This window comes from Scardinius erythrophthalmus, assembly GCF_964197995.2.
Source record: "Scardinius erythrophthalmus genome assembly, chromosome: 18".
NCBI classification, from domain to species: domain Eukaryota; kingdom Metazoa; phylum Chordata; class Actinopteri; order Cypriniformes; family Leuciscidae; genus Scardinius; species Scardinius erythrophthalmus.
In genome coordinates this window covers 1,097,480-1,121,055 of record NC_138238.1, presented here as the reverse complement: position 1 = coordinate 1,121,055, position 23,576 = coordinate 1,097,480, and the positions used below count along the sequence as shown (strand labels likewise).

Below are 23,576 nucleotides of genomic sequence, written 5' to 3'. Positions count from 1 at the left end.
TCTAAAAAACATGAAATATTTTGTATATTGACTTGCATCTCATGTGATCATTAACCGACATCAGAGAACTGTGAATATGTGATTGTGTTTTTAAATTATTGAAATAATATTTTAAAAGCTCAAAGCGGTTCGGCTGAGAGAGAGTGTGTGTGTGTGTGTGTGTGTGTGTGTGTGTGTGTGTGTGTTCTGTCGGCTGACAGAAAAGTTTCCCTGTTTTATTTTATTTCTAATGCTTCTACATTCTCAGATTAGTCCAGACAATAACATTAATTTAATTTATCAAACAGTTTGACAGGAATCCCAGATAAAGCTGAGGTCACGTGTCGTTCTGTTCTTCCTCCTGATTGGTTAAGTGATTGTTCTGTCAGATATGGATCGGGTCAGTGCTGTATAAATATGAGTCCAGATTCATCACTGATATACACAACATCACCACACCTGTGAGATCTGAGGCAGACAGTAAGTGTACATGTTTAATTTCTGAACCAGAAAGAGAATACAACTCTGTAAAATGAATGATTTCTAATGGCTTCATGGTTAGGTTTGTTTAGTTGGGAAGGTTGTGATTATGAGTTAACCATAATATCACATTAATGTGAGACCTAACTGATATTTTCCCAGCTAACGTTTGTTTAAAGTTATCTGGTCTTTAATAATGTTCTCAAAACATAATTTATACATCGTTCGTGGAGCTTTTTTTCTAAAACGTTTTAGTTGGACGTTCGTGTAACATTTTTAAATGTAACAACTTGTTTCAGAACGTTCAGAGAACATTCAAATGTAACACTGCAATAATGTTTGAAGAATGATGGAATGGAATGTTCCTTTAATGTTTAAAAGACAAAAAAAGTACAAGATTAAAAAAAAAAAATTAACGCAATCAGAGCATATTTTTGTCGGTTTTGTTTTATTTGGTATTTGTATTGATGCTTTGGCAATATGTTGTGTAAAAGAATCATGTCAGTGAATCACTTTAACATTTAAATATCTCTCTCTCTCTGTCAATTTTAATTTCAATTTCATGTTGCTTTATTGGCATGACAAAAAAAATGCATCTGTGTTGCCAAAGCATAAGAACAAACATATATAAACAACAACAAGGAGTTAATACATCTGATATAGTAATACAAGTAAACAGGATAATTATGATATAGATGCAGATACTAAACACATTCTGTGCATGTCCCTCAAAGGGTAGATTGAAACAATTATATATATATATATATATATATATATATATATATATATATAAAATAAAAAATAAAGAGAATACAGACAAAAAAATATATATATTGAATAAACTAATAATAAAATAAACTCTCTCTCTCTCTCTCTCTCTCTCTCTCCTAGTTTCAGTTTTAAGGTGCTTTATTGGCATGACAAATATGTTTACATTTGTACTATTGCCAAAGCATTTTCAGTGTTGCTGTACAATTAAAACAGTGCATGAAACTTTGAGCGGATGAAATGAATGTTTCTGTGTGTGTTTCTCCAGTGTTCCTGCAGGATCTGGAGGGTGTGTATGTGGTGTGTGTGTGTGTTGTTGCAGCTTCTGTTCTGTTGGCCAACACAGATCTGTTTCTGAGCCGAGCGGACCGGGCCGATGTGGACTCGCTGGCCAGAGCCGACCTCAGGTCCACCTGCGCAGGTCAAGCTCCACGTCTCACTCGTCACTGAATCAGCTGCGTTATCTCCCAGCTAATGATCGCTTCTTAGTTTTGTTCCATTTTGGATTTAGTTCTTCCTCAGTGTTTCTGTCTCGTTTTCCAGCACAAATATCTAAACATTCTTAAATCGAGATGCATTTACTGGAGAAGAAGCAACATGACTGAAGATATTACGTCTTGTTTTCTGAAAAAATGTGTCAAAATCAAGAGACATTATGTTTAAAACAAGAAAAATATTTGCCAGTGTTAAATTAAACCAATTTAAAGGGAAACATGATTATTTTTTTGACTCCATTGCCAGATATTCGTTCTTGTTTTACAAACTCACTTTTTTTTTGACACATTTTCCAAGTCGTTTTGCTTCTCCAGTAAATGCGTCTTGGTTTAAGAACGTTTATATATTTGTGCTGGAAAATAAGATGGAAACACTGAGGAAGAACTTCATTTTGTGTGTTTTTAGTTGTTCTTGAATCTGTAATTTGCTATTTGGTGCCGTTTGATCAACAAATAGAGAACCAGCACCAAATGAGCCTGGCGTTCACTGAGTCCATCGAATGTGTGTGTGTGTGTGTGTTTCTCAGAAGATGAGCAGAGCTTTAAGGCCGGCTCTCTGTGGAAGCGAACCGGAGCCGTTATTCTGGCTGTCAGACGACCAGGATGATCTCTGTGCAGAGAGGTGTGTGTGTGTGTGTGTGTGTGTGTGTGTGTGTGTGTGTGTGTGTGTTTGACTCATATTAACATGTGAATAATCACACAGGACTTACATTAAAGTGTGTGTGTGTGTGTGTGTGTGTGTGTGTGTGTGTGTGTGTGTGTGTGTGTGTGTGTGTGTGTGTGTGTGTGTGTGTGTGTGTGTGTGTGTGTGTGTGTGTGTGTGTGTGTGTGTGTGTGTGTGTGTGTGTGTGTGTGTGTGTGTGTGTGTGTGTGTGTGTGTGTGTGTGTGTGTGTGTGTGTGTGTGTGCAGGAGGCGTCTGAGCTCTCCTCTCTGAAGGCTCAGTTAGATGTCAGTGGAGTGTCTCTGTTCGCTGTGGTGAAAGAGAACATCGGCTCAGAGATTCAACACTTCAGGCCGTACTTTACTGGAGAGATATTCCTCGACCAGAAGGTGATCAGATCATGCTGGAGATCTTTAACTCTTTAGACATTTGGGAGTTTCTTGTCAGAATAAATTAAGTAAATATAGTTGGAAAAGCTCAGATTTTTGGGAAAGTGATGGAAATATCTGGCCATCAACTTCATGATGTTTCAGATGATTTTCTTCGGTCCGACGCGGAGGACGATGAGGCATTTGGGAATCGCTCGGTTTGGAGTTTGGCGTAACATCCTGCAGGTTTGGAGGAAAGGTTACCATGGCAACAGGAAGGGGGAGGGTTTTGTTTTAGGAGGCCTTTATGTGATTGGACCAGAGAATCAGGTAATTTATGATGCATGATTTTAAAAATGCAAATGTCAGAACATATAAAACGGTAACTTTTCTCTGGCTCTTTAAAGACAAATATCTATGTTAGCTTTTGTTATGTCTCTGTCTCTGTCTCTGCCAGCTGAAAATCTCTGGTCAAGGTGAGTGTTACCTGATGACTAGCGACTGAAACTTAAAATCTCCCTGTAGTCAATCATTTTATCTCTCATATTTAAACGTTTTTTCCTTCAAAAAAAAATCTTCATGCCTTAAAATATCTTGAATGTAACTCGACACCCTCACCTCATTTAGTATGCACGGTTCTATGAATATGCAAATGAGCCCCGCCTCCACTCACTCCCTCAGCTCAGAGATCCACTGGTTGACGATCACACGTTGATCTGATTGGTTACAAGGTAGTTTGTGACGTCAGAAACACCAGCGATTTCAAAGCGTGTTTTTGAGACTGTCTTTGGTTCACTGCAGTTTTAAGGAGGAAATACTCAGCAATGCTGTCGACTTATGAATTTACACATGGTTTGTCTTAAAGCGTATTAAAAACACCACATAGACACATAAACAACATTAAAAGCTGGATTTTCACCACAGGGGGACTTTAAGCCGGTCATCGTGTTATAGCTGTAATGTGTCCTTATGTGTTTGTGTTTTCAGGGAATTCTGCTGGAGCACCATGAGAAAGAGTTTGGAGATAAAGCCGATCTCTCTGCGGTCCGGAAGGCTGTCAGCAGGATCCAGAAAACAGAGAATTAGATACATATCAAACAATCCCTGATGACGCATCTGTGAACGTTCAGAAATAACAAGAAATTAATCCTGAAAGCATGTATTCATAATGCAATATCACTCTGTGTGTGTGTGTGTGTGTTGTCTGAGAGTGTCTATGTGACGGACTGATCCTAAACTCTAATGAGGGGACAGACTTGATGATTTACACATCAGACCACCAACACACACGCAAATAAGATTTTCTTTTTCCTTTTTGCTTTCTATGAAACAATTTGTTAAGGTGTAGTAGATCATAGTCTATATGCTTATGAAATAAACCAAATAAAACACTGTGACAAATGTGGTAAAAGTGTAAGTATTTTGAAAGTAATCTCTCAAATGATACGCATAAAAAAGCGTGCACATAAACAAATCCACACACGACAAAAAAAAAGTTGAAAATGAACTACATAACATGTCACGCCTCCGAGTGAAGATTGACAGTTGTGGAATCCAATAGAAACCTTGCAATCTTTTCAGTGCGGCCAATCACAGAGCGGGTCACGGCAGAGTGCGGTTTAGCCGCAGGCGTCAGAAATTACGATGCTCACCTCAGGATGGAAATAAGTACTTAAACAGGTAAACATTTCGTCTTTCTGTTAAAGTGTTAGCAAATGTCGATCAGAGAATTATTGTTGTTTTATAAAGGTATATCATTTACCTGTGGCGTCTTTCACTTACTGATTAAAGCAACACGAGCGTTTCATAGTGACGACCAGCCGTTATTCAGCATTGAAATTAACGGAGCTGCTTCTGATAGCCTGTAAGTGTTTAAACACATTGAAAACTCTCTGAATATCGACAAGTGCTGGCATAAAAGTTGGTTGTTTGCGTTAGTTTGCGGTCTGAGGTGAGGAATGACACCTGAGTCTCGCGAACGCGTGCGCGTGACCGCGGGATTATGATACGAGCTGCGCGTCAACATCATCACGTTCGGAGAAGCGCGTTTATGGATCAACCAAAAAGTTCCCGAATTATATCAACATCAACGCAACATGAATTATTAAACCCCTCATAAAAGTAAAAGTGAATTACTGAATTTATCTGGTTATTGATTGACCAACAAAAAACTAACATAATTACTATTACAGTACCACGTACTACAGTGCTATTGTATATGAATATGCTAATCATTTTTATTATAATGTTTATTATCAAAGTGGTTTTTGGATGCCATTACAGTGTACCAAAGTTCAACTGATTTTCACACAGTTTTTGAAGCATATAAAACAGACTTTTTTGTCATTTTATGTCAAATACTTCAATTAACCCTGTAAAAAAGGTTTGCATGTGTTCTTGTTGTTGTTGAGTATCGTATTTCATAATTCATACATCAAGCTTTTACTGCTCATATAGTCTGAAATAGTGAGAATATGGAGGAAAAAACAGCTCAATTTTATCCAGAGACGCAAAACTGAGCAAAAATGATATGATAAGTGATATGATAAAATGATAAGATGATATTTTATGATCAAAGCTCTGTAGTTTTATAACATATAATGCAATACAACACAATGATGATTGAGAGATGAAATAATAAACCTTCCTCAAAAGCCTGAAGATCATATTTTTATACTCATGATTTTTCAATTAAATGATGTTTGGATAATCAAGTAAAGCTACTTCAGTCCAGGAAGTGTTCATCTTGAAATATTAATAATATTAATAATATCAAACACAATCAGCAGAAAGACACGTGAAGCACGAGCTGAAGGAAGACGTTTGTACAATTAAACTAAAAGACTTTAACTTGATAAAACATAAGAACAGGAGGAGATTGTTTATCAGCAAAGTTTTGATCATGTTCATGAAATTTGCATATCAAATATGATACAGTGCTTTATAGGGTTGATTAAAATCACTTATAAATTGGAACACTTATGACTTTTAATTATACATCAACATCAAATACAGTAGAAGCTGTAAACATAATTACTAATCATATTTTCCTCAGGGACCAGCAGTGTTTATGTTGAGTTTTGACATGATTTGATTGACATGATTTTGATGTGTTTTATAAAGACTGATGGATGTGTTTTTTCTGTAACGCAGTGAGCTGAGAGACTGCAGGAATCCTGGGACCGTCGACCGTCAGGATGGAGGGTGAGACGGGGGAATAATCATTGATTAGTTGACCGATTATTTCTTCAATTAATCAGATTAAAAAGCCCTTTTTTTATTGACAAAGCGTCCTGGCCAAAGCTGTCCTTCAATCAAATTTGCCAACTGAATGCAATGAAAACATAGTGAATATATCTATATCTATGCTATGTACAAAAGAGCTATAAAGCAAAAATCATTACATTAAAAATGAAGATAATAAATAAAAATAAGAACACAAACGCAGAATGTTCTGCTACACACACATTGAGTCTGGACACATTATCCTGTTACTGTCATTTCTTTATCCTGTAAATGTTAGAAACGTCTTACATTCATATTCAATTACACGCAGTTATCACTTTACAGTTTCCACTCTCATAAAATACTGGAATTACAAATATGTTAATGTTGACTTTTAAACCTAAATTTAACGTCCAACAACAGATATTTTGAATATTTTTGCGATGAGTTTATGAGTTTTATGAGAATGAGTTTAACTTTGCATTCATGCAAGATGGAAATACTCAATGCTTGAATCTGTAACACTCACAGTTAAGGATACAACCGGAAACTCACAGTTATGGATATAACCGAAAAATTAAAGTTTTGCGCCGAGGAAACATATCACACATTAATCAGCACACGCATCTGTCAAAGCGCCTGACAGGCAAGCCGTGTTAAAAATGCAATATGCGATAACTCATTCAATAATGCGATATTCGATATGCGATACGATAATGCTTAGAAGTGTGTAAAATAAACTTAAATTATCTTTAAAATATATTTAAAATTATATAACCTACATATGTGTTTCACATTCTTTTTGTGACATCCCTACAGCTTCTGACAATGAACATCAGTGTTTTACTGTATATCAGAAGTGTTATTTTAACATCAGTGTAAAGGTTCAGGGGTTCAGGTTATCCTACATTAGGGTTATTAACAACACAAACTGAATAATCAAATGTAAAAATAAACACTGCTTAGTTTTCACTGTATGGATTGAATATATACTGATTCTTTTTAAAGCTACTAAAGTTATTCAGCCAAGAGAGTGAGTGATTTTCTCTGTCTTTAGTTCATGACCCCAGTTATTGCAAGTCGTTGCGATATGCATATTGCGCTATATACATTTGCGATATTTCGATAATTTCAGTATATTGTGCAGCCCTAATTTTCATTAACGATTTTATCGATTAGTTGTTGCAGCCCTAAAGCAGATGAACTGAATGAAGCAGCGCGTGTGACGGCGAGAGCTGACCGCTGTGTGTGTGTGTGTGTGTGTGTGTGTGTGTGTGTGTGTGTCCGCAGGTGAGGTGCTGAGGTTGACTCTCGTCAGGAGGGATGATGATGGTCACCTGGGCTTCAGTGTGCGAGGAGGATCTGAACACGGACTCAGTGTCTTCATCAGTAAAGTGCAGAAGAACAGCGCCGCCGGTGAGCCAGTGTTGTATGAAGGGTTTGGATAAGGCACTGCGCTTGTGTTCTACAAATGTGCAGTTAAAAGTGCCTACATTATAAAACTGATCCAAGATCAGGTAAAAACCGTACAGACAACTGAATTGAGATGAATAATGACACTGTTGTCTACTGTAGAGCTGCTGTCATATTTGTTTCATAATTGACGAACTAGGGCTGGGTGAGATTCAGAATAGAAGATAGTTGATGACATGGTTAGCAAGTTTGTTAATATTTAGAAATGAAAGCGATATATTTTTAGTGGGGGGGTGGGATCGCGATGGACGATGGCATTGTCTATCGGCCCAGCCCTAATGGGTAGGTTTAGGGGTAGGATTTGTGTGTGTGTGTGATGGTAGGGTTTGTGGGTTTGTGTGTGTGTGTGTGTGTGTGTGTGTGTGTGTGTGTGTGTGTGATGGGTAGGGTTAGTGTAGGGGGATAGAATATACACTTTGTACAGTATAAAACCATTACGCCTATGTAATGTCCTCACAAGTATAGCAAAACAAACCTGTGTGTGTGTGTGTGTGTGTGTGTGTGTAGAGTTGGCGGGTCTGTGTGTCGGTGATAAGCTAGTGGAGGTGAACGGTGTGAGTCTGGAGAACATTAGCATGAGCAGCGTTGTGAAGGTGTTGTCGGGTCACGCTCGCCTCCGATTGGTCGTCCAGCGCGTGGGCCGCGTGCCTGGCGTTCGCTACACCAATGAGAAGACCACGTGGTGAGTGTCCCCTATATATATATAATAGTAATAATACATTTACATATATGGGAAATAGTGCTTATATTTTTCAATATACTGCAATAAATGCATTGACCATGTATGGCTATATATGAATACATTTAAAATATTTATAAAAGAAGACAAAAATAGCATTACATGTAATATTCACAAAGTTTTATCCTTTTTTGTGTACATATATTGGACATACATGTTCCCATATAAATGTGAATGTATATTCACACACATTCACGGAATGAGTTACAACAGATTTGTAGTTCCCACCATGCTTTGCTTCAGACTGTTAAAGGAGAGTAAATGTTAAAATTAAGTGTTGTGTTATTAATGAGTTTGCTCAATATTAATATAGGGGGAGATCTGTTAGTGTTTAATGTTCTATAATTTGTGGATTTAAAAGGTTTTCTGGTGTGTGTGAGTGTGTTTGGGGTCGTTGTGCTGAAGAGCTGCGGTTCGGCTGATGATTGGACGAATATAATTAAGATTATAATTACTATATTATAAAAGTAATGTCTGTGCTCTTCTCAACACAGTGATAGTCTCAGTGTGTGTGTGTGTGTGTGTGTGTGTGTGTGTGTGTGTGTGTGTGTGTGTGTGTGTGTGTGTGTTCAGGGTGGATCTGATCCACCGGCGGATGGTGGTCGAGGAATCGGACGCTCGTGTGTCGGTGTACAGCTCAGATGGAGCGCTGTGTCGAACGGTTCACCTCCACCTCTCACACAGCCAGCCCGTACTGGGACTCAACATCCGCGGAGGACGAGAGTACAACCTGGGCATCTACGTGTCCAAGTCCGTACACACACAAACTACAGAGAGAATGCTGCATGCTGGGACTTCATATGCACTGCTGCATTACTGTGGCTTCATCATTGTGTTTGAACACTTGATCCATTAATACTAACACTTTCTGTTCTATATCTATATTTTTTTTAATTCATGTACTGCGTCAGATTAAACTGGGAAGGGTCATAGCACATATTGTTAGTTTTCTTTTATATTTTATTGCATTTTATTGCTTTTTTTTTCAAATCTTATTTTATTTAATAGCATTTTATTATTTTATAGCATTTTTGAAGTGATGAAGTTGTTCGGATGGATTGGCACTAAACTAATTAAAACAAATCAAATATAAATTCATCAACTAGAAAAAGTTTGTAGACAAATATTGATGTTGCCTTGACAAAGCCTTGTCTGAATGTTTAAATAATTAAAGCTTGAAGGTTTTAACATCAGACAGAAAATCAGATTAAGTTAAAAAAATAATAATTAACAGACCAATAAAAACTCAATAACCCCCCAAAGCCACATTACACAACAAAAGACCACATTAAAGGTGAGCCCAAGAAACCACATGAGAACTATAAAACCACAATAGGGATTCATATTTCAAAAATGTATTACAGTAAACAGTGTATTAGTGTGATATTAATGTTTCTCAGACCAGTGAAGCTCCGGCATCATAGATCACATGCTTTTGGGAAAAACTAGCTCTGATACAGTGTGAAAATGTGATGTTTGTTCTTCTGTGTTTTGATGTGAGTGTTTTGTGTGTGATTGTGTGTTTGCAGGCTTGATCCCGGCGGTCTGGCAGAACAGGGCGGAGTCAAGATGGGCGATCAGATCCTGTCAGCCAATGGCGTGAGCTTTGAGAACATCAACCATTACAGAGCAGTGGAAGTGCTGAAGAGTCAACCTCATGTCATACTGACTATTAAAGTGAGTCACACACACACGCACACACACTTGGTCACACATTTTCTAACACTCATTCACACACACACACACACACACACACACACACACACACACACACACACACACACACACACACACACACACACACGTACGGCAGATGGTTGATGTGGCTCTCTGGTTTCTGTGTGTCAGGTTGTACATTATTCACTCTGGTCCTGGATCAGGTATTCCTGCAAACTCATACACACTTAATGTCCATATAAACATGCCAACATTCATGACCAGGAACCAGAGACAAGGTTTGGGAGGAAATAAGTCACACTGTTCCCTGTTAGCAGTTATTTCAGGACAGACAAAACAGTCAAAACTTTGTCTAACACAAACTGGGGTTCGCGAAAAATGCTGAAAAGCTAGTAATTCATTAAATCATAAAACGTTAATAAACCACAAATAATTCAAAAAGAAAATGCATCCTAAAAATAAATATATTGAAATATTAATTATTGTGAATGTGTTGTTAAATTATTGAAACATTAGCTTATAACCTGCAGTTTACTGAAGGCAAATATTTCACCTTAAGGAGAGTCAGCTTACAAAAAAGTTCATAAGATGGCGATTTTATCACGAGTGTTGTGTTAGCACGTGTAAAGTGAAGTATTGTGGCTTTTGAAACCGTATTAACGTTTATTCTTTTCCCAATAGAGTTCCATCGTACAAACTGGCAGACAAAATGATAATTGACAGCTTGTGGATTGTTGTTCACAGGAAGCGGGCAGATATCCTGCTTACAAAGAAATGGTGACAGAATTCAGCTGGATGAATAAATGTAAGCTGAAATATCCAGAAACAACAACAATAATAATGTGCTAATCCTTAAAGGGATAGTTCACCCACAAATGAAAATTAGCCGATGATTTAATCTCCCTCAAACCATCCTAGGTGTGGATGACATTCTTCTTTCTTCAAGTTGTGCTTAGACTTAAGTCGAATTGGTATGTCCGGTTGGCCGGAAGCAGGTTATTTTATTCAATAAAGTTTTAAATATGGATATTTTTCTACATAAACTCATCGCTTCACTTCAGAAGGACTTTATTAAGCACTTTAATGATGGATAGATGCACTTTTATGATGGATAGATGCACTTTTATGATGGACAGATGCACTTTTATGGTGGATAGATGCACTTTTATGGTGGAGAGATGCACTTTTATGATGGACAGATGCACTTTTATGATGGACAGATGCACTTTTATGATGATAGATGCACTTTTATGGTGGAGAGATGCACTTTTATGATGGATAGATGCACTTTTATGATGGATAGATGCACTTTTATGGTGGAGAGATGCACTTTTATGATGATAGATGCACTTTTATGATGGATAGATGCACTTTTATGATGGATAGATGCACTTTTATGATGTATATATGCACTTTTATGATGGACAGATGCACTTTTATGGTGGATAGATGCACTTTTATGGTGGAGAGATGCACTTTTATGATGGATAGATGCACTTTTATGGTGGAGAGATGCACTTTTATGATGATAGATGCACTTTTATGATGATAGATGCACTTTTATGATGGATAGATGCACTTTTATGATGATAGATGCACTTTTATGATGGATAGATGCACTTTTATGATGGACAGATGCACTTTTATGATGGATAGATGCACTTTTATGGTGGAGAGATGCACTTTTATGATGGATAGATGCACTTTTATGATGATAGATGTACTTTTATGATGGATAGATGCACTTTTATGATGGATAGATGCACTTTTATGGTGGAGAGATGCACTTTTATGATGGATAGATGCACTTTTATGGTGGAGAGATGCACTTTTATGATGATAGATGCACTTTTATGGTGGAGAGATGCACTTTTATGATGATAGATGCACTTTTATGATGTTAGATGCACTTTTATGATGGATAGATGCCGTTTTATGATGATAGATGCACTTTTATGATGGAGAGATGCACTTTTATGGTGGAGAGATGCACTTTTATGATGATAGATGCACTTTTATGATGATAGATGCACTTTTATGATGGATAGATGCACTTTTATGATGGATAGATGCACTTTTATGGTGGAGAGATGCACTTTTATGATGATAGATGCACTTTTATGATGATAGATGCACTTTTATGATGGATAGATGCACTTTTATGATGATAGATGCACTTTTATGATGGATAGATGCACTTTTATGATGGACAGATGCACTTTTATGATGGACAGATGCACTTTTATGGTGGAGAGATGCACTTTTATGATGGACAGATGCACTTTTATGATGATAGATGCACTTTTATGATGGAGAGATGCACTTTTATGATGGATAGATGCACTTTTATGGTGGATAGATGCACTTTTATGGTGGAGAGATGCACTTTTATGATGGAGAGATGCACTTTTATGATGATAGATGCACTTTTATGATGATAGATGCACTTTTATGATGATAGATGCACTTTTATGGTGGAGAGATGCACTTTTATGGTGGAGAGATGCACTTTTATGATGATAGATGCACTTTTATGATGATAGATGCACTTTTATGATGGATAGATGCACTTTTATGATGGATAGATGCACTTTTATGGTGGAGAGATGCACTTTTATGATGATAGATGCACTTTTATGATGATAGATGCACTTTTATGATGATAGATGCACTTTTATGGTGGAGAGATGCACTTTTATGGTGGAGAGATGCACTTTTATGATGATAGATGCACTTTTATGATGATAGATGCACTTTTATGATGGATAGATGCACTTTTATGATGGATAGATGCACTTTTATGGTGGAGAGATGCACTTTTATGATGATAGATGCACTTTTATGATGATAGATGCACTTTTATGATGGATAGATGCACTTTTATGATGGATAGATGCACTTTTATGGTGGAGAGATGCACTTTTATGATGATAGATGCACTTTTATGATGATAGATGCACTTTTATGATGATAGATGCACTTTTATGGTGGAGAGATGCACTTTTATGGTGGAGAGATGCACTATTATGATGTATATATGCACTTTTATGATGATAGATGCACTTTTATGATGGATATATGGTGGAGAGATGCACTTTTATGATGATAGATGCACTTTTATGATGATAGATGCACTTTTATGATGGATATATGGTGGAGAGATGCACTTTTATGATGATAGATGCACTTTTATGATGATAGATGCACTTTTATGATGGATAGATGCACTTTTATGATGGATAGATGCACTTTTATGGTGGAGAGATGCACTTTTATGATGATAGATGCACTTTTATGATGATAGATGCACTTTTATGATGGATAGATGCACTTTTATGATGATAGATGCACTTTTATGATGGATAGATGCACTTTTATGATGGATAGATGCACTTTTATGATGGATAGATGCACTTTTATGGTGGAGAGATGCACTTTTATGATGGATAGATGCACTTTTATGGTGGAGAGATGCACTTTTATGATGATAGATGCACTTTTATGGTGGAGAGATACACTTTTATGATGATAGATGCACTTTTATGGTGGAGAGATGCACTTTTATGATGGATAGATGCACTTTTATGGTGGAGAGATACACTTTTATGATGATAGATGCACTTTTATGGTGGAGAGATGCACTTTTATGATGGATAGATGCACTTTTATGATGGATAGATGCACTTTTATGATGGATAGATGCACTTTTTATGGTGGAGAGATACACTTTTATGATGGATAGATGCACTTTTATGGTGGAGAGATGCACTTTTATCATGAATAGACACTTTTATGATGGATAGATGCACTTTTATGGTGGAGATGCACTTTTATGATGATAGATGCACTTTTATGGTGGAGAGATGCACTTTTATCATGAATAGACACTTTTATGATGGATAGATGCACTTTTATGGTGGATAGATGCACTTTTATGATGATAGATGCACTTTTATGGTGGAGAGATGCACTTTTATGATGATAGATGCACTTTTATGGTGGAGAGATGCACTTTTATGATGGATAGATGCACTTTTATGGTGGAGAGATACACTTTTATGATGATAGATGCACTTTTATGGTGGAGAGATGCACTTTTATCATGAATAGACACTTTTATGATGGATAGATGCACTTTTATGGTGGAGATGCACTTTTATGATGGATAGATGCACTTTTATGATGATAGATCCACTTTTATGGTGGAGAGATGCACTTTTATCATGAATAGACACTTTTATGATGGATAGATGCACTTTTATGGTGGAGATGCACTTTTATGATGGATAGATGCACTTTTATGGTGGAGAGATGCACTTTTATGATGATAGATGCACTTTTATGATGATAGATGCACTTTTATGATGGATAGATGCACTTTTATGATGATAGATGCACTTTTATGATGGATAGATGCACTTTTATGATGGACAGATGCACTTTTATGATGGACAGATGCACTTTTATGGTGGAGAGATGCACTTTTATGATGGACAGATGCACTTTTATGATGATAGATGCACTTTTATGATGGAGAGATGCACTTTTATGATGGATAGATGCACTTTTATGGTGGATAGATGCACTTTTATGGTGGAGAGATGCACTTTTATGATGGAGAGATGCACTTTTATGATGATAGATGCACTTTTATGATGATAGATGCACTTTTATGGTGGAGAGATGCACTTTTATGGTGGAGAGATGCACTTTTATGATGATAGATGCACTTTTATGATGATAGATGCACTTTTATGATGGATAGATGCACTTTTATGATGGATAGATGCACTTTTATGGTGGAGAGATGCACTTTTATGATGATAGATGCACTTTTATGATGATAGATGCACTTTTATGATGATAGATGCACTTTTATGGTGGAGAGATGCACTTTTATGGTGGAGAGATGCACTTTTATGATGATAGATGCACTTTTATGATGATAGATGCACTTTTATGATGGATAGATGCACTTTTATGATGGATAGATGCACTTTTATGGTGGAGAGATGCACTTTTATGATGATAGATGCACTTTTATGATGATAGATGCACTTTTATGATGGATAGATGCACTTTTATGATGGATAGATGCACTTTTATGATGATAGATGCACTTTTATGATGATAGATGCACTTTTATGATGATAGATGCACTTTTATGGTGGAGAGATGCACTTTTATGGTGGAGAGATGCACTATTATGATGTATATATGCACTTTTATGATGATAGATGCACTTTTATGATGGATATATGGTGGAGAGATGCACTTTTATGATGATAGATGCACTTTTATGATGATAGATGCACTTTTATGATGGATATATGGTGGAGAGATGCACTTTTATGATGATAGATGCACTTTTATGATGATAGATGCACTTTTATGATGGATAGATGCACTTTTATGATGGATAGATGCACTTTTATGGTGGAGAGATGCACTTTTATGATGATAGATGCACTTTTATGATGATAGATGCACTTTTATGATGGATAGATGCACTTTTATGATGATAGATGCACTTTTATGATGGATAGATGCACTTTTATGATGGATAGATGCACTTTTATGGTGGAGAGATGCACTTTTATGATGGATAGATGCACTTTTATGGTGGAGAGATGCACTTTTATGATGATAGATGCACTTTTATGGTGGAGAGATACACTTTTATGATGATAGATGCACTTTTATGGTGGAGAGATGCACTTTTATGATGGATAGATGCACTTTTATGGTGGAGAGATACACTTTTATGATGATAGATGCACTTTTATGGTGGAGAGATGCACTTTTATGATGGATAGATGCACTTTTATGATGGATAGATGCACTTTTATGATGGATAGATGCACTTTTTATGGTGGAGAGATACACTTTTATGATGGATAGATGCACTTTTATGGTGGAGAGATGCACTTTTATCATGAATAGACACTTTTATGATGGATAGATGCACTTTTATGGTGGAGATGCACTTTTATGATGATAGATGCACTTTTATGGTGGAGAGATGCACTTTTATCATGAATAGACACTTTTATGATGGATAGATGCACTTTTATGGTGGATAGATGCACTTTTATGATGATAGATGCACTTTTATGGTGGAGAGATGCACTTTTATGATGATAGATGCACTTTTATGGTGGAGAGATGCACTTTTATGATGGATAGATGCACTTTTATGGTGGAGAGATACACTTTTATGATGATAGATGCACTTTTATGGTGGAGAGATGCACTTTTATCATGAATAGACACTTTTATGATGGATAGATGCACTTTTATGGTGGAGATGCACTTTTATGATGGATAGATGCACTTTTATGATGATAGATCCACTTTTATGGTGGAGAGATGCACTTTTATCATGAATAGACACTTTTATGATGGATAGATGCACTTTTATGGTGGAGATGCACTTTTTATGATGATAGATGCACTTTTATGATGATAGATGCACTTTTATGATGGACAGATGCACTTTTATGATGGACAGATGCACTTTTATGATGATAGATGCACTTTTATGATGATAGATGCACTTTTATGATGGACAGATGCACTATTATGGACTTCAAAACAGAAACGGCCATTCACTGCCATTATAAAGCTTGGACATTTTTTAATATAACTGATTGTATTTGTCTGAAAGAAGAATGTCATATACAGCTAGGATGACTTGAGGGCGAGTAAATCATGAGATCATTTTCATTTTTGGGTGAACTATCCCTTTAAGTACACTAATCTTTGACCTCTTTCAGCGGACAGTGGAACCGCGTGTTCGTCGTCACACGGGTCGGGGTATCACTCGTCGGCCTCCTCGCTGTCCTCTGGGACGCCCCTCGGCTCTTTGAGTGGCTTTTCCCAAACTACTCTTCCTGTTAGCTTGCCCTTAGGAGCCAAAATGTCCGCCGAGGGCCAGTTTCCCCCAGACTCCTCTGATAACGAGGGTGGTTCAGAGCAGCTGCGGACCGTGAGCCGAGGAGCCACAGAACTCTTGCAGGACTCGGTGATCCGGGGCGAAGAGGACGAGAGAGAGTCGGGAGCGAACAGAAGTCTTCCGATACGCCGAACACAAAGTCATGTGACTGTGTCAGGTAGGGTTAAGCGGTTTATAGAGATCATATAGTCATATTTTGTTATATTTGTGAGGTTATCAAGTTATTATATTCTGCTGCTCCACTGTTGTTGTTTTTTTCATACTCTACCAGTCAAAGGTTTTGGATCGGTAAGATTTTTAATTTTTTTAAAAGAAGTCTCTTCGGCTCACCAAGGCTGCTTTAATTTGATATTTATTTAGTCCCCGTTAGCTGCGAATGCCACTAAAACCTTCACATGTAACGTTTGTCTATGATCCAATTGAACAAAACAAGTGCCTGCCTGATTTACATCCACTGTTTCGTACCAATAACGCAAACTGTTGTTTCTCCTGTTGCCACAGAAGAGGAAAAGAAGCAGAAGAGAAAGCAGACGGAGCGAGGAGAAGAAACCCGTTCGCTGCAGCGCTCCAAAACTTTATTCAGTCTTTTCCGAAATCGAGATTCCTCAAGATCACCCTCCCGCTCAGAGAGCATTCTGGGTAATTTTTAGAGGATCACATCGTGGTTACACTTTATTTTAATGTTTCATTGTTACAGTGTAATTATATATTTAAGTACTGAATAATATTAATTAACTACATGTACTTACCATACTGTAGGGTTAGGGTTTGGTTGAGGGTTATTTGCATGTAATTATGCAAAATTTACAGTTATTAGTATTGTAAGTACATGTAACATATGTAACAAGGACACTGGGTAATAAAGTGATACCCACATCGTTAAGTCCAAAGCGTACTTTAGTTTTGTATGCACACAGACGAACACATAGGCAATAGAAATGTGGATATAGTTATGTTATTATCCTTTATAAAATAAAATAAGTCTGATTTAAACCTGAAGTCCTGAATGTTTCTACAGGCGGGTATAATGGTGATTTATCTGACGCTCTGAATCATGTACGAGACATTGCTGTCCGGTTGCTGGAGGATGAAGATGTGGATGTGCTCATGGAGATCTGTCAGCGGGTAAGAGAGATTCGGCTCACACTCTGATGATCTCACATCTTTCATGGGTTTCTTTGTCCAGAGACTGAACTCATGTTCTGTTCTGGCAGTATTTAACAGAGCGAGGGCTTCAGACGCTGGTCCACCCGCTCCTGGCCATCCTGAACACGCCGGAGAAGCTGCTGATGCTCAGAGAGATCAGGTGAGATCCGGAGATCATGTGATCATGTGCTGGGCGGGATGACCAAACATTTATATCATGGTATTTTTCTAAATTATACCAGTTTCACGGCATATAACGGTATTTTTTTCAAGCATGACTGGGTGTTAACCACATTTTCTACTGACTGAGAGAAGAAATCCTGCAGTAGATTGGATTAGAATACTATATATTACTGTCATGAGTGAATATTGTAGAAAAATTCCACACTAGTATTAACACAGGGTTGCAAGACCCCACAAAATTATGCTCTTTAAAAGAGGTGCCAGCAGGAGGCGCTCATAAACACTGCTTTATCAGGAAGGAAAAAGGAAGTTTAAATGAAGATTTTCTAAAGACAGACAGTTCCTTTCAAAGATGCATTCATATAAAAACACCCGCTCCTCGAAAAATCTGTTTGTGGCGATATTGTGAACCAGTGAATGGGAAACACTGTATCTCTCAGTTATAGTTTAACCTCTCCATGTTCGCCATCACGCTTACTAACACACACAGCTGAGCAACACCAGTGAAACAGAGAAAAGACCCTCTCAAACAGTGTCGCGCCGCGTTCTCAACGCTGTTTAAGCTGAGACACGGCAGGCAAAAACATCGATTTTTCATGCAGTGGTCATTTTTGAGATTTTGAGCTAGTTTACTCCTTCAATATGTGTTACAGTGTATTTGCTCACCATAAATATTGACTATATTTAATGCTCAGCCCATTTTGATTGCCATCTTTGCATTTTTTTGAAACTGTAGTTTTGTGTCTCTCATCTCCCAGAAGTCTCGTGTCCTCCAGTGATCTTCCGCTCTTCAACATCACGGTGTCTCCATTCGAAGAGGAAGCTTATGATATTCTGAAGAGTCGCTCACGTAAATCGAGCAGAATCTTTAAATATTAATCCACAATGGTTCACAGTTGCATGCTGACGCTTCATTAGTCTTCTGGTGTGTTTAATTCAGGCAGAAGTTCTCCTCAGACAGGCCACACCCCCAGACGCCACCTCATCACACCTGCACCAGGTGAGCATCATTTCTCCTATTATATCCATCAATAATTCCATATACTGTACCAATACACCTTTATAACTTTGAAGTTGGCACATGACCGACCTTCAACTTTGGAATATGTCAGTTGCTGTGCGATATGATGATATCAATGACACAATATCGAGCTATATTGTGTTTAGTGTTGTCTAGCACATATATTGTTCCATTTAAAGATTTAAATGTCTGCTGGTTTTTTTCCATTTAGAGATTTAAGTTTTGATAAGTTCGATATTTTAAGTTCGATATTTAAATGTCTTGGTTTTGTTCCATTTAGATATTTAAGTTTTGATAAGTTCGATATTTTAAGTTCGGTATTTAAATGTCTGTTGGTTTTGTTCCATTTAGATATTTAAGTTTTGATAAGTTCGATATTTTAAGTTCGGTATTTAAATGTCTTGGTTTTGTTCCATTTAGATATTTAAGTTTTGATAAGTTCGATATTTTAAGTTCGGTATTTAAATGTCTTGGTTTTGTTCCATTTAGAGATTTAAGTTTTGATAAGTTCGATATTTTAAGTTCGGTATTTAAATGTCTTGGTTTTGTTCCATTTAGATATTTAAGTTTTGATAAGTTCGATATTTTAAGTTCGGTATTTAAATGTCTTGGTTTTGTTCCATTTAGAGATTTAAGTTTTGATAAGTTTGATATTTTAAGTTCGGTATTTAAATGTCTTGGTTTTGTTCCATTTAGATATTTAAGTTTTGATAAGTTCGATATTTTAAGTTCGGTATTTAAATGTCTTGGTTTTGTTCCATTTAGAGATTTAAGTTTTGATAAGTTCGATATTTTAAGTTCGGTATTTAAATGTCTGTTGGTTTTGTTCCATTTAGATATTTAAGTTTTGATAAGTTCGATATTTTAAGTTCGGTATTTAAATGTCTTGGTTTTGTTCCATTTAGATATTTAAGTTTTGATAAGTTCGATATTTTAAGTTCGGTATTTAAATGTCTTGGTTTTGTTCCATTTAGAGATTTAAGTTTTGATAAGTTCGATATTTTAAGTCGGTATTTAAATGTCTGTTGGTTTTGTACCATTTAGAGATTTAAGTTTTGATAAGTTAAATATTTTAAGTTCGATATTTGTTAAAAGAATCAGGTTATTCTCTGGTAGTGACGTCAAAACCTAATCATTCGTGAGTTCTTTGAAAGTTACAATGGTTCATGTGTTGGGAATTGAGAACCGGTTCTTACACATTCCTGGTGTTGTTGTCTTGTTATTATTCCAAATAATAAATGGAAAGCGTATTTCTCTCTGCCTCAGATGTGCATGGTGGATTTGAGATGCACGCTTCAGAAGACATGAAGAAACACCATCAGCTTCTAGAAGGTCTCGAGGAGCTCCGTCTGTCCGGTTATCAAGACCAGAACGAGTTACTGGACGTTCCTGTGGACGCGTTCAGTCATTCAGACACATTATCGTCCTCTAGGACGTCAGCGCTCCTTCCCAACTGGCTCCTGGCGGAGAACACGCGTTCAGACTCCTCCCAGACATCGGTTCATCCACACAGAGGAAGAGCTCCTGTCAGGAATGGACATTCGACGAGTAAATCAGTTGGAGCGGATGTGTTGTTCACTGTAGTGGACTTGCCTCGCCACAAGAGGCCGCTGCTCTCACAGGTCTTCGGTTCCCTCAAGAAGTGCCATAGAGCAACAGTGACACCCGCAGGACAGCCTGTGCAACAGCAGCTGAACGAGAAACACACAAATGATGTCCACACTGAGCCAGAGTTTGAGCTCACCACAGTCCACATCAGCAAAACCAAGCAGTCACTGGGTATTCAGTTTTCTTTTCATTTCTTCTGCAATGCAACACTTGTTTTTTATTTTTATTATATCCGTGCACATAATGTTTGCCTCGTAATCTTGAATCAGAATAACTTCCCCTCTTTCTTGAAGCGACATCTCTTCTCTTCTCTGATGACGAGGGCGGGGCAACCTGTCACTCACATGAGATCAGCCAATAGCAAACCACAACCATCCAATCAATCAATTCCCCACAGACAAAATCAAGCCCCGCCCACATTTGTTATTGTTCCTGAAGCGTTTCACTCGGATATACGGCACTATAGAGGAGACAAGACCAGCACAACTTCCCTTTCAGGCCGACTTTATGGAGGTCATATGAGGAATCAACTTTTCCTTGATCTGTTGAGATGAGAGTTTATAATGCAATGCAAACATGCATACACACTTTTCAGAAGTCAAAAATAGTAGGGTAGAGTCAAATGTTTTTAATTTACATAATTTGTAGAAAAACGCCGTCGTACATAAAATCACAGCAGCAAATTTTTATTTATTTTTTATTTAGTGGGCTCTATAGGAAAACAAACAAACAAACAAACAAACAGAAATTAGGTGACCCCTTTAAAGCCGGCATGAAAATTCTATGTTTTCTAAATGCATGTTATTGATCTTGTGAACGATTCAAACATGCATGCTTAATTATTTTTAATTTGACCTAGTCATTTTTTATGGATCTTCCAGTTTCATCTACGAATCGAATTAACAACCGATGGATGTACGACACACTCGCCTTACATTTTGATATTACGTCAGAATATGGAAGAAAAGACGTGTCGCTACAGTACTTTCATTTCATCCTGATTTAATAGTGTGTAGTCTAATCTTTCTCTCCTCAGTGGGTATTTAATGATGTCAATGAAGTGCAGGTAATTGCATCCAATGATGTGTGTGTGTGTTGTGATCAGGGATCAGTATATCCGGAGGATCCGAGTCCAGGGTGCAGCCGATGGTGAAGATCGAGAGGATTTTCCCAGGAGGAGCAGCATCTACCAGTGATGCTCTGCGGGTAACAGACCAATCCCTGTTGATCAGTGTTAGCATGTGTGATTTAGCTAATGCTACATAGCTCACGGGCCTGTTCTCTGTGTCTCAGGCTGGTTTTGAGCTGGTGTCGGTGGACGGTGTGTCTCTGCAGGCCGTGACCCATCAGGACGCTGTGGAGATCATACGGCACGCTTTCAGTAACAAGAACATCGACCCAATGGAGCTCGTGGTCAGAGTTCCCAGAGAGCCCACAGTCTCGTGACACGATGCCTTACCGTATGTATTTCACGAAACATGGCGGTCCTAAAGTGGCTTATCCGAACCGTGAATTTTGTGATTTGTTGCACCACTAATTCACATTAGCTTATCCTTAAAACATACTTTATGAACGTCCACAATCCGGTGCCCACAATCATGTCGGGAGAATAAAGTGACATCATCTGAGTCTGTCTGCATGATCACAGGAGTCGAACCAGACAAACCGCTCAAAAAAACATATCCAGAAATCACAACCTTCCAACATGATGTACAGACATGTTAGTAATTTCTAATAAATCCTGGTTTAGTTGCTCTGCTGACACTTTATTTCTTACAAAGTATTTTCAAGAACACAAATATCGAATAAAATACCAGTAAAGTTGATTCATTGCAGGTGTTTAATTACAAACAGCTCATAGGAACATTAAATATACAGCACGAAAAATATACAATGTATTGGCTTCATTCAAATACTGTTAATTAAAAAAATTACAATACCACCACAAGAAACAGAGCGGTTCGACACACGCCAGCAATGCTTTGGTCTATTCACAGTGGCTACGCATCTATACATATGCACAATGAGGTTATTCAACGTTATGTGACCGTATGTGAATCTAAAGTGTGCAGTGATGCTTTTATTTTGGTACAAATATAACAGTCAGTTGCTTTTATGGGTAAAGAGATCATTATGATATTCCTCACTTTAGTATTGAATATCGCCACGTTCACCTCATGTCAGAATTACCATATGAGCTGAAATTATTCATCAGTGTTTTTAACACCAATATAGATGCATGTGTTGTTATAAATACATTCAACTTGAAGAACGAAAGCCATTTTGGTTTTAACATGTCACAAAAGTCAAGAGCTTCCAAATTTTATAATTATGATATCAACAAACGCATGAGTGGCTTTTACTACCGTATTTAGATACTCAATAACGGTAATCCTGGCATGATGTGATCGCAGTGTAATTGTGCTTTAGGAATCAAGACTCTGAGCAGAAGTCTGTTTTCTTATGTTAATGAAGGGAAAAGCCACGAGTTGTGAATTTTGGTATCTCGCATAAACACTGGATGTTAACGTCAAGATAAGAAAACATAAGCTTCAACAACGATGGGAATGCATTTACCGAATAAACTCCTGGATGCACAACAACAAAGTCACGTGACCTTTTCTTCAACAGAGGATGTGATTGGATAACTGGACTAACCAGCGGACCAATCGCATCGCAGCATCTCAGACGAGAGCCAAAGTCTGTCATCAAAGTGATCCGGTTGAATGAACGATTGCGTTCCCAAACATCAGTAGTTTATTATTGTGCTTCATCTGCACGCTCCGAGACACAAGGAC

General features: G+C 37.4%; 1 protein-coding gene and 1 pseudogene across 3 annotated transcripts in view; both read left to right on the top strand.

Annotated features, from left to right (window-relative positions):
- The first annotated feature begins 425 nt into the window (after window positions 1-425).
- Window positions 426-3,837, top strand: LOC308706812 (peroxiredoxin-like 2A; annotated as a pseudogene). The gene is made up of 6 exons (XR_014032267.1): window positions 426-459; window positions 1,496-1,648; window positions 2,249-2,343; window positions 2,632-2,772; window positions 2,917-3,081; window positions 3,739-3,837. The product of XR_014032267.1 is annotated as a peroxiredoxin-like 2A (transcript).
- Window positions 3,838-4,335: 498 nt separating this feature from the next.
- Window positions 4,336-23,576, top strand: part of pdzd7b (PDZ domain containing 7b) — a 35,293-nt gene continuing 16,052 nt past the window's right edge. Inside the window, exons 1-16 of one of the 2 annotated variants that reach the window (XM_081392848.1) lie at window positions 4,336-4,431; window positions 5,905-5,955; window positions 7,267-7,392; window positions 7,957-8,131; window positions 8,762-8,938; window positions 9,718-9,865; window positions 10,610-10,670; window positions 16,642-16,977; window positions 17,322-17,459; window positions 17,839-17,945; window positions 18,035-18,126; window positions 18,908-18,999; window positions 19,090-19,149; window positions 20,437-20,949; window positions 21,884-21,984; window positions 22,072-22,238. In XM_081392848.1, the coding sequence (XP_081248974.1) occupies window positions 5,949-5,955; window positions 7,267-7,392; window positions 7,957-8,131; window positions 8,762-8,938; window positions 9,718-9,865; window positions 10,610-10,670; window positions 16,642-16,977; window positions 17,322-17,459; window positions 17,839-17,945; window positions 18,035-18,126; window positions 18,908-18,999; window positions 19,090-19,149; window positions 20,437-20,949; window positions 21,884-21,984; window positions 22,072-22,224 (2,286 nt within the window). In that variant the 5' untranslated portion in view covers window positions 4,336-4,431; window positions 5,905-5,948 and the 3' untranslated portion in view covers window positions 22,225-22,238. Of the gene's footprint in view, window positions 4,432-5,904; window positions 5,956-7,266; window positions 7,393-7,956; window positions 8,132-8,761; window positions 8,939-9,717; window positions 9,866-10,609; window positions 10,671-16,641; window positions 16,978-17,321; window positions 17,460-17,838; window positions 17,946-18,034; window positions 18,127-18,907; window positions 19,000-19,089; window positions 19,150-20,436; window positions 20,950-21,883; window positions 21,985-22,071; window positions 23,377-23,576 lie in introns of those variants that run through there. The other variant, XM_081392847.1, reaches the window with a different exon arrangement.